The sequence below is a fragment of the Barbus barbus genome, assembly GCF_936440315.1.
Source record: "Barbus barbus genome assembly, chromosome: 25".
NCBI lineage: Eukaryota > Metazoa > Chordata > Actinopteri > Cypriniformes > Cyprinidae > Barbus > Barbus barbus.
This window is the reverse complement of record NC_136753.1, coordinates 30,568,451-30,581,438: the sequence shown is the minus strand read 5'-3', so window position 1 is coordinate 30,581,438 and position 12,988 is coordinate 30,568,451. Positions and strand designations below refer to the sequence as shown.

The 12,988-nt window shown below is 37.1% G+C and overlaps 1 protein-coding gene across 1 annotated transcript in view; it reads right to left on the bottom strand.

Moving 5' to 3' along the window:
• pmepa1 (prostate transmembrane protein, androgen induced 1) overlaps positions 1–12,131 on the bottom strand; it is a 25,081-nt gene extending 12,950 nt beyond the window's left edge. Inside the window, exon 1 of the mRNA XM_079377444.1 lies at positions 11,808–12,131. Coding sequence (XP_079233570.1) covers positions 11,808–11,913 — 106 coding nt within the window. The 5' untranslated portion in view covers positions 11,914–12,131. The remainder of the gene's footprint in view (positions 1–11,807) is intronic.
• Between the last annotated feature and the right edge of the window lie 857 nt (positions 12,132–12,988).

Below are 12,988 nucleotides of genomic sequence, written 5' to 3'. Positions count from 1 at the left end.
TGTCCATTTTTCATTAATATGTTCATCAACCTTTGGAAGGTTTCAGCCATAATCTTTTATTTTTTATTATTTTATTTACAGATGAAGTGTGTAATTTATTCTGAGACTAACTAACTAACCAGACATAATAACCATATGAAAAAAAAAAAAAAAACTATCAAATACACACAGAAACTCAAAGGTTTTCACTACAAACTACTAAAATAATAATAATAAAAATCATGACAGAAATGTATTAATTTTCAAACATTAATTTTTATAATAATTCGAATTTAAATTTTTAAAAACAAAAATGGTTGTATTTTAATTGGAATTGATCTAGTTATCCATCTATATCAACATAAAATATAATATAAAAAAATATAAATAAAACATTACATTATAAATACATGCATAAAAAATAGAATACTGTGTAAAAAAAATAAAATAAAAAACAGTTTGTACAATGAGACAGAGTTCAAGAATAATATTGCAGAACACCGGCTTCATCACGTCAGTAATACACAAGGATATAATATCATAATAATACTATAATACAATATATAATGTATCATTTTAAAAGATTAATAATTGTATTGTTAAAGTTTTATGATTTTAGTAGCTTTTTGTTTAATATTTAAATAACCCATCCAAAGTTTTTAAAGCTGAATTTTTTTAATGAAAAAATAAGTAATAAAAATAATGAAATGTTTAACTTTTATTTATTTATTTGCATAATTTTTTGGGGAAAAGGGGCAGATTTGAGTCCCACTGATGTCTGATTCTACTGACTGTCTGGACGATGACAAAAGTTCCCGATATAAGAGACTTCCCATGATTCAACACACACACGCGGTCATAACCGGAGCTGCTCAGGGTGGTTTTAGTCAGGAACGTTCCTCTGAAGAGCAGTGAGACACAGAGAGCATGCTGGGAAAGCGGACGCAGACGTGACATAACAAATGACTAATGAAATCAAGAGTGTGTGAGTGTGTGTCTCAGGGGTGTCTCTATATTCCCACACACCCCATCTGCTATTTACGGCTCCAGACACTGAAGCGTCTGTGTGAGTCTCGCTGAACACAAAAGAGCAGAACGCCACGCAAACCTTCAACCAAACCAAAGCACCATCAGTACAGATGAGCAAAACCAGCACATGATCTCTAGGTGAACTATAACTCCATGTTTCCAGGTGTCCTACTGCTTTATGAGACTGAAATTCAGGCCTCAGCTCGACTCGGACTGTAGCGACTGCTGCTTAGATCAGAAACAAAGCCAATCTCCTCACGTCTCTGCCAGCAGCATATGGCTCATAGACCGGCAAACAGAGTCCAGACTTGCTTTACCTTCACCTGGGCCGCTGCCAGAGCACTTAATTATTAACTCACACACTCAGACAGGAACTCTTAATGGAGACTAGAATAGCCGGCGCTCGCTGATGAGAGTCTGAAGCTGATCACAGATCACAGCGAGTGTGACAGAAACACACTGATACAGACAATCAATCAATGACCTATAATGAAAGAGACGGCCCGGGACAGTGTCTACTGTACTTACTGTACACACACATACAACAAAAAAGACACGACAGAGATCATCAGCAAACCACTGGCTCTCTCACTGCTTACACGATACTAGACACACACATTATATAGATATATAGATAGATAGATGGATAGATAGATAGATAGATAGATAGATGGATAGATGGATAGATGGATAGATGGATAGATACTTTACCATTCAATAGAAGGTTTTTTCAAAAGTGAAATTAATACTTTCATTCATCAAAAATGCATTAAATTTATGAAAAGTGTCAGTAAAGACATTTATAATGTTACAGTAGATTTCTATTTCAAATAAATGCTGTTCTTTTGAACTTTCTATTCATCTGTGAATAAATAAAATGCATCACAGTTTCAACAAAAATATTGTGCAGCACAACTGTGTTCAACATTGATAATAATATTAATGTTTGTTGATCAGTAAATCAGTATATTATTATGATTTCTGAAGATCATGTGACACTGAAGACTGCAGTAATGATGCTGAAAATACAGCTGCAGATCACAGAAATACATTACAGTTTAACACATATTCACATAGAAAACAGCTGTTTTATATTGTAATAATATTTCACTGTATTTCATATATATAATATGTATTTTATGCATTTAAAAAAATAAAAATACAATCAATGCAGTGTGCGGCACCCAGTCATAAGAACGGAATTTACTGTATAAATTTGTCAAAGTTTGGATGAATTAATCATTACAGGTCATTACACTTAAATTAAAATCGCGATTATGGACTGCAAATATTAAGCCACAAAAGACTTTAAATATGAATCCTGCATGCTCTGCATATCTGTGTTATGAATGGAGCAGACACATGGTTTCATACACACCGAAGTGTGCGACGCTCGCGGTGATTTCAATATTTCTCCCATGTTTTCATTTTAATAGTATTAAAATTGTTTGTCATTTGATTAAAAGACATTTAATTAAAACATTAAATTAAATTGTTTTATGCCTTCATTTGATAACCAGAAAAACAAACAAAGAAACACACACACACAAACAAAGAAACACACACACACACGTTAGGTTTCTGTGAATTATGGGAGACTTTACAGAAAACCTGTTTGGATTCTTACACTTTTAGATAAACAACATTTACTATTTTTTATAATTTTTTTCCCCTCGCAGTGACAGCAGGCCGGCCGCCACAAGGTCAAAAATGTCAAGCTTTACTCTGCTTGTGGAGACATTTGGACACACACACAACACGCACAACACAAACACACACACACACACACACACAGAAGATGAAACCCTATGACCGGAGCAGCACATGCTCGACAGACAGACAGATAAACAGGCTGGATCTCTCTCATGGCAGAGTGTACAAGGAAGAGAGAGGAAAGGGGAAAAACCGCAAAAGACTGGGAACGGAAGAAAAACAGGTTTCACAATTTCTTATGATCTTCTGTAACCAGATCCTGATCTAAACCACACAAGGTCCAGGCATGTAGCTGCGTGTGACCGATACTGCGAGAGATAACGGAGCACAAGCTCGCGCCTCGCCTGCGGTCACAGACAAACCACTGCGATCCGTCTGAGACGAACGCACACGATCACACATCACCCCAATACGATTCCTCACGGACAGAACGCGGGAGTAAAAACTACAGATGCTAAAAATCTGATACCCAAAAGCCCATTATTCAGAATCGATACCGATATGTTGTGAACTATATAGGGAACCCTCTCATGACACATTATTATAATATTAGAGGAAATTAACATCCATTATATTCAACTGCTATTTATTTTTCAATACAATAATCACACTCAAATACAAACTAAAACATTTGTATAGAACTCAATTACGTATAAGGTAGTTTTCATAAAAATTTATCTTCATGTCAGATTTATTCAAACATCCAAATATAATTAACAGTTAATAAGCTTCTCTCTAGTGTTTTATAGCTAACTAACCAATTGTGAACACAACTGGAGAACTTCCCTGAAATAAATGCTAAGATTCATATTGATCATAAGCGGTTTTATTGGCATTTTCCCGCAGTTTAAACATGGACTGATCGATTACATGCGACGTGATTCATTTCAGTAAGTTGCACTAGTTCTTTCAATGCCTTCTGATGCTCATTTATGTTTATTTTGTGCTATAACTTGTAATAAGAGACTCGCACTGAAGCTACAGAGATCTGTCGCGCCACATTTAAGAGCGACAAAATGGCATTTGTCTTAATTTAGTGATAAAATGGACAGAATTTGAGCTGATACTTTATTATTTTTAGAACTTAAAGCTCCTTGCAATTATTAGATAAAAGGTGCTCTACAAATAATATTTGATGAAGGGAAAACCACAAATCTGGCAATCCTGAACCTGCATTAACGGCGCTAGTTTTTAAGTGAGATTGCATTAAAGTGTTAATATTGTGTTCAATTTGATAGCCCTAAATTAATACAAGGGACATTTCCTTCACACATGATTGTATTTATGCTTTAACAGGATATAATCGGCCCTGATCATTGGCTGTTTTTAAACAATCAGCCGATAGTGCAGATAACCGTTTTATCAGCCAATACATTGGTGCATCTCTACTAAAAACCCCAGCAGACGGACATACGGCGCCATTCGTGTCAGGACAGGCGTGCTTCAGTGATGACGGAGCGCTGAGAGAAGGTGATGTCAGCGACACTAAATGCACTGACTGAGGTGAGTCAAAGCAGCCCTGCAATTAGCAGCGTGTCCGTGGCAGAGACGCAGCCATTATGAGGAATGAGCAACCCACCGCCGCGCTCCAGCTGAGACCAAGAACATTAAAACATCCACCACAAGAACCTAAAAGCACCATCTCACCCCAAAAATCAGTTCTGTCATCATTTACTCATTCAAGAGTCTCTCCAAACCTGATTTAGGAAGAATTTTACACAACTGTTTCACACACAAGCTTCAAAAAGGACAAAAACACCATAAAAGCACCATAGCATTGAGTGAGACTTCCACACTGAGAACAATAACTATGACTGTAAAGATTCAATACGAGTCCACACCACAACTATAATGATAGCAACACAGACATCATTGCAATCACTTTCAGAGATTTTTCCAGCTAATAAATGATAAAAACTTTGAGAGCCATTCAAAATCCATTCAACCTTAAAACTATAACAACACTAATATATACACTACACTAGGATTTTTATTATTTTTGAAAGAAATCTCTTCTGCTCACCAAGGCTGCATTTTTTTTTTAAATCAAAAATACAGTAAAAACAGTGAAATATTATTACAATTTAAACCAGCCATTTTCTATGTGAATACATTGTATTATACCATGGTCTGTCTCAATACTCGATTCTGATTGGCTGGCAGGCATGCATTAAAACCGTTTAATGCACAGGTAGTTCCAAGCCAGTTTAATTACAATTCTATATTAATGCGCTGCTTTAATTGAGGCACACAAACCCACACACATCACTCGCACACACACACACACACACACACACCACTCGCACACACACACACACACACACACACACACACACACCACTCGCACACACACACATCACTCGCACACACACACACACACACACACACACACACAGAGAGAGAGAGAGGTCAGAGATCGCAGATTGCGCAGACACAAACTTGTTGCCCTACGACTTTTATTAATAAAATAGTCTAGATACTAGATTGCTACATTATATTCCACTATTCATCTCTGTGCTTGATTTAAACCGGACAGAATGCTAGAGCTAACGAGCCGTAACTGACGAAAATAACCATCATTTTTACCCGTCTGGTCAAATATTGCGCTGCAAACTTCATTAACAGATTTAACTTAATCAATGCTGGCAAATGACCATACTATAAGTGGGATGTTGCACGGCTAGCTTTGCATTAAAAGATTTTAATGCACTTCGCGGAGGCCTCCACATCGTGCATTAAAATCATGCAGTGCATCCCTCACATCATTTATTTATTTCTGTGATTCAAAGCGGAGAATTTCTGGAATTCTCAATACAAATTTCAATAGAAAACAGTTATTGCAAATTGCAGTCATTTTATTCTTTTCACTGTATTTTGATCAAGTAAATGACGCTCTAGTGACTAGAAAACATTTCTATCCAAAACATAAAAAAAATTCCAAAACATCTTAACTATTCCAAACTTTTGAGTGGTAGTTTCTGTTCCTCTGAAGTCATATGATCAGGTTTGTGAGGAACAGACCAGTCAGACACCACAGAACTGTGAGTAAGTGATATAACGAACTCTTTAGGACACACTATTGATGAACAGGACAGCTCTTATGTAGCCGTGGGTCTTGTTCTGGAGCGCAGCTGTTTCCTCTTCCTGTGCTGTGAAGAGCAGAACGCAGCGGTGTTTCCTCAGCGCCGGATCGCCGCAGATGTGTTTGTATCAGAAAGATCTGCCTCAGGCCTCAAAGACACAGCGACGCGTCACAAGGTCAAGGCCAGATAATTAGCTGAGCATCAACCTAACAAAGACACGACAAACCCCAGATCAACAGCAGAGAGAGCAGCGTTTCACTGCAGAGTCACCAAACTCTGAGACCAACTACAGGAACTACGGGCTATGGTTGTATCAGTTTATGAGTAAATAGATCTGTATGATTATTAATCAAAACTAGTGCTGTCAGAACATTAATTGCATCCAAAATAAAAGTTTTTGTTTACATAATATATGTGTGCATACTGTGTATATATATTATGAATATATAAATACACACACATACTGTAAATATTTTGAAAATATTTACATGCATTTACATGCATATATGCGTATTCAAATAATTTATAATGTATCTTTTTACATGCATGTGTGTATTTATATATACATAAAAATACGCAGTACACACACATATATCACGTAAACAAAACATTTATTTTGAATGGGATTAATGGTTTGACAGCACTAATCAAAACCAAACCAAAACTGCAATATGGCTTGGTGCAATTATCAAATCACAAAACCCTTTTTACAACGCTGTAATGAGAAGAACAAAAGATATGCTTTAAGGCTTCCTGCTGTTTCTTTTTAAGAAACTTTTTCTTTTTTTTTAGTAAATTTTATACTGGAAAAAATAATCATTTATCAAAGATGATCATTGTTACAATTATAGCCATATTTATAAATAATCACAACATTTGGGCCAAATTTGCAGCCATACAAACAAGCAAAGCAAATGTGTAATTTTTTAAAAATTATATCAGAAAAACTAATATCGCAATTGATTTTTTTTTTCAAATTGTGCAGTGCTATGAGCAAATAACATGAAATGTATTTATTAAAGAATTAATTCAACAAAAAATGAAAATTCTCTCATCATTTAGTGATCTTCATGTCATTAAAAATCCAAAGACTTTTGTTCGTCTTCAAAACACAAATTACGATATTTTTGATGAAACCTAAAGTGCTTGAAAGTGAACTTCAACTGGGGTAAACGCTTCAAAAAGTTCATAAAGACATTTAATTAGGCCTTCGATCACCCATGAGGTTACGCAATTATTACAGAATTTTTATTTTAAGATGAACTATCCATTTAATTTCATATACATGTACAAATAGAGCTAGATTCATGTGCATGACTGCATTATCAGTGAAGAATTACAGGAACAAATGAAGCCTGTTTTTCATTATCTACCAGAAGGTTTGAGTGAAACGAGGTCAGGGAGCAGAAAGACATTCTTCTGTGACGCGTCTTCAGCTGATCTGTGTCTGCATGTAGCTCCTTTTCAAAAAAAAAAAAAAATCCAAATAATCTCATTATAACTGACAACCACATTGTTTACATGGGTGACAAAGACTTCTGTTCGGTTGCCAGATCTGCCCACAATGTCTAGCAGCTACCGGCAAACCCTTGAGTCACAAAACACAAAGGATCAAAGGAAACCGCCAGCTGTAATATCCTGTTAGGAGGAAAACCATCCCGTCTTCCCCTGAAGGGACGATCTGGTCCGGCCTCCGTCCCAAACACAGCAGCCTCTTCAGACGAAGAGCGTTTCTCGTAAGAGAGGAGCTGATCTCATCTGGTGGTCTGTGTCACGCTCACGTCTCATTTGTGTTTCTCGCTAACCGTTCTGACAGACACGGGCGACGATCTCACAGACGAAGAAGAGAATGTAACACCAGACCAAAAACGTTCTCAAATCAAAAGAAAGAAATAACAAAATTATATTTTGCATATATCCTATGATGCCCTATTACTGTAAAAAATAATTAAATTATTAAATGGTGAAAGTTGCATGAATTAAAGACATGTTTAGGCATGCTTCATGGTTCATAAAATGTAATTAAAGACTTAAACGATCTAAAAAAATAAAAAATAGAGTTTTATTCACATGTGAGGGTAAGTAACTGAATGTCTGACAAACATCAAGCATGACTGTATCAATAAAGAATGACAGGAACAAAGGTTAAATGTGTCTAAAAATAATGTCACAATGCAAAACATCTTAATTTTGCATGCACAATGTTTGCTTTTGTATTTTGAGCATAGATTTCTACCCGGAGACGTCACATGTCTTTCTTTATTGAACTCTTCATGTTCACAGAAGCCAGGAGAGATTGAGTGCTAGTCATATTTGACAGTCGCTGACACACGTCTATCACTCAATCTCTCCTGGCTTCAGCGATCATGAATGCAGACGTGAATCTGTGGATCATGAATCCATGACGCAGCTTGTCATGAAAAGAGCAGAGCACTTTAAGTCTGTTTCATGAGTCGACTTGATTATAACATCCAGGAAAATGTTAAACCCTCAAATCTGCTTAAAGCACCATTTCTGTGAGCAGAAACAAGCAGGCTTCCATCCCGCAAAACAACAATAAAGAAACAGCAGCTCTGAGCTTCAAGCCAATTCACATTCATTCTGCTTCGCTCGTGGCCTTTAAACGGGATTGGAGCGAACATAGGGTGACCACACACGTCCGATTTCTCCAGGATTTCTAAATTGCCTAAAGTGTCCAGGGTTTATTGCTTTCATACTTGCTGCAGGTAATGACTGAAAAGCAGTTTGACCAATAGCGTGCAGGCATTCTACAATCGACCAATCGTGGCGGGATCTATAGAGAACAATCAAAGCGATGCAAACACAAAAATAAGTCAAACATTTTAGGCAATTTAGAAATCCCGGGAAAAGGAGGACGGACATTACCAGTCAAAAGTTTTTGAACAGTAAGATTTGTAATGTTTTTTTAAAGAAGTCTCTTCTGCTCACCAAGCCTGCATTTATCTGATCCAAAAGCTGTAATATTGTGAAATATTTTTACTATTTAAAATAACTGCTTTCTATTTGAATATATTTTAAAATGTAATTTATTCCTGTGATTTCAAAGCTGAATTATTAGCATCATTACTCCAGTCACATGATCCTTCAGAAATCGTTCTAAAATTCAGATTTTCTGCTCAAAACACCTTTATTATTATTATTATTATTATGATAACAGCTGAGTAGAAGTTTTTCAGGTTTCTTTGATGAATAGAAAGTTCAGAAGAACAGCATTTATCTGAAATAGAAATCTTTTGTAATATTATAAATGCCTTTATCATCACTTTTGATCAATTTAAGCATTCATCCTTGCTAAATAAAACTATACATTTCTTTCATTTCTTTCCCAAAATTATACTGACTCGAAGCTTTTGCCTGGTATAGTGTATGATGTTATAATCAGGCGTGACTGAGTGTCTGTCTAGACAAACAAGGGCAAGACAACTTCTGAAAACAGAGATAGCGTTTTCAAGGAGCTGCGATTACAAGGAACATTATTTATGACAAAGCAAAGGCACAAGTCCAAACTGCACAGCAAGTTCTTTTCCCACAACAGCGAGTTCTTGCTGATATCACCTTGTTATTGGTTCAGCTTTTCCTTTACGAAAGATTATTTGCAAACTGCAGACAGATTTTGCAAGACGGTTAATCAGAGAGAATTCCACGAATGAATGAGTCTGCTGGACAACAGGGGGCAGCTGCTGAACAATAAGTTAGTCACTACAAATTAAGTATTAGTCGGGCAACTCCCAGCTGAGGATTTGAGAGCAGACAGAACGTCACACACACAACCGTCTGACTGACTGACCGAGAGCAAACCACATCCGTCTGATACACAGACCGGCCCGAGGACATCAAAGCGCTTCAGAACTGCATGCTTATGAAAATGTGCACGTTTTAGCATCATAATAATATCATGTGCATATCGCTGAGAGGAAACCATCACAGAATGTCTAATAGTTTCCACTATAAATACCAGAAACTTTACAAACCATCAACTTTAAAAAATAGTTCTCAGTAGTGTGTTTTGGGACATATTCCTAGGATTTATTGGTTTTAACAAGCCACCAATAGAAGGTGACCAGTAGAAACCCACAGCAGTTTCCATTAAAACCAATACAAGTCCCATTACAACCAAATTCTGTGAAGATTTCTATTGTTTTGATTTTTTTGGCAGGGAGACTTTGCCAACCACCTAGAAGACCTCAGATGACGCCAACCCTCAGACAACATACAAAACTACCAACTTTTGCTATAAATTTGATCAGAACATATAATCATTGCTGTTAATAGTGTTCACCGTCTGTTTGATTACATGACATTAACTAACTGCTTGATTTGTACTGTACATTTCTGCCATATCAACTTTACTCCGTCACCACTGATAAGCTATTACTAAATATAATGTAGAAAAACGTATTTTCTGTAAAGCTGCTTTGCAACGATTTGCATCGTGAAAAGTGCTATACAAATAAACTTGAACTGAATTTCCCCAGCAATAAGAACCAAGGGATACTTCACCCAAAAATGAACATTTTATTACATTTACTCACCAAACCTTATGAATGACCTTCTTCTGTTGAAGATATTTTGAAGAATGAACCAAACGGTTACTGGTTTCATTATAAGGGGAAAAACCATTGAAGTCAATGGGGAATAGAAACTGTTTGGTTACCAATGTTCTTCAAAATATAATTTGCATTTAACAGATCATCCTAAAAGATGACAAGAATATTATTTGTTATACTGTTCCTCGCTGAAAAATAGCTACTTAGATGTCATTCTTATTCAGTTTAAAACAGAAATGTGACCCTGGACCACAAAACCAGTAAATTTATGAATAAATAATCTTTCCATTGATGTATGGTTTGTTATGATAGGACAATATTTGTCTGAGATACAACTATTAGAAAATCTGGAATCTGAGGGAGCAAAAAAATCTAAATATTGAGAAAATCTCCTTTAAAGTTGTTCAAATTAAGTTCTTAGCAATGCATATTACTAATCAAAAATGAAGTTTATGGTAGGACATTTACTAAATATCTTCATGGAACATGATCTTAATATCCTAATGATTTTTGTCATAAAAGAGAAATGTATAATTTTGATCCATACAATGTATTGTTGTCTATTGCTACAAATATACCTGTGTTACTCATGACTGCTTTTGTGCTGCAGGGTCAGATATCTGTCCAGAAACATACGAATTCAGGCATAATTGATATTCTGTGGTGTAATGAGAGCTAATGATCTGTCTGTCACTGACCGCTTCACCTACTAACCAGATCCTTACTCCACCTAAACCAGACCCTTACTCCATCTAAACCAGACCCTTACTCCACCTAAACCAGACCCTTACTCCACCTAAACCAGACCCTTACGCCACCTAAACCAGATCCTTACTCCACCTAAACCAGACCCTTACTCCACCTAAACCAGATCCTTACTCCACCTAAACCAGACCCTTACTCCACCTAAACCAGACCCTTACTCCACCTAAACCAGACCCTTACTCCACCTAAACCAGACCCTTACTCCACCTAAACCAGATCCTTACTCCACCTAAACCAGACCCTTACTCCACCTAAACCAGATCCTTACTCCACCTAAACCAGATCCTTACTCCACCTAAACCAGACCCTTACTCCAGCATCCTTACTCCACCTAAACCAGACCCTTACTCCACCTAAACCAGACCCTTACTCCACCTAAACCAGATCCTTACTCCACCTAAACCAGATCCTTACTCCAGCATCCTTACTCCACCTAAACCAGATCCTTACTCCACCTAAACCAGATCCTTACTCCACCTAAACTAGTCCGCGCCGAAACTTTCTCAGGAGTTGATCCCAGACGACACCCAACACATACCGAGTCTAAACAACAGAAATACATATAAATGTCCGTTAAAAGCAGAACCCGACAGCCGCAGTTTGCCGGTTGACCAGCGCCGCGATTCGAATCGTTTAAAGAAGAAAATAACGCTCCGGTAACGTTACTCACTGATCGCCATGCTCTGGAATGAAGTGGATCTCTTGCAGTTACATGTACAGGAGACATTGGTGTGGGTGTCGGTGCTTCCGTTCATCAGACCCATGAAGCTGAACATTGAGGAGATCTCGCGGAAAACGGACGGACGCGATCGCTTCACGGCACGGCTTTTCCTCTTCTTTCCTCAGCGACGCTTCTCTCTTCCAGGAGCGGCTTGCCTTTAACCTCCGTCCCCCCACCCCCGTCCCGTTGTCTGGCCGCTGTGCTCCAGTATTCCCGGTGTTATTCCCAGACGGTTTGTACTACTTTCCAGCCGTCTCTGCGCGCAGCTCATTCAAGTCCAAGTTAGCTGGGAACCGGCGGGGGGGGGGGGCGGGGCTTAGCGCGGGGGCGGGGCTTCGAGGCAGACAGCATGACGTCACCGCCAGACTTGGCCTTTCACAGAGTGCACGAGCCAAAGTCATTTTCACCAACAAGCTTTACTTGCTTAGAAACTGTTACTGCTTAACTTTTCTCCCCACAAAGAAATTATTTGGAACAATTCAAGTGTTTTAATCCGTGGAAAGTCTCTTTTGTGATATGAGAGAGGTATTGTTTTTGTTTTGGATTTATTTAAAGACAATAGTACTACACTGGAGTATGAAGAATTTATGACTTTGTGTAGTCTTCCTCTGCCAGCTCTGTCCTCAAAAGTTTGTCTCCAAGTTATGTGCATTTATCTAAAACATGCCTTTCAGGGAGGGCTTACAAAATGTCCAAATCCATGGTAGCCCTTCGGGCAGGTCCTCTTCAGATTTTGGTAGCCCAAATAAAAAAAGACAATTTTTTTAAATATTGAAAATCAGATAAGTCTAAATGTCAATCAAAAACATTTTCAATGCACAAATATCAACAAATACCAATGAAATAATTTTATTTCACTATTTACAAGGTCTCTGCTGAATTTAAAAAAATCAATTTAAGGCAATTTATGAATCTTTTTGAGAGCTGCACAAGTAAAATGAACACTGTATGAATGTCTATGGTAACATTTTAAGCCATAAATTGACGTTTTCACACACAAAAATCTTATAAAATTACATTTCAGCTTTTAAACCATTTTTATGAAAAGGGACAAGTCAAACATATTATTATATTAATTTAAAACATAAATATTACTGTCTTAATTGTTTAGATTTTTAGAAGGCACATTA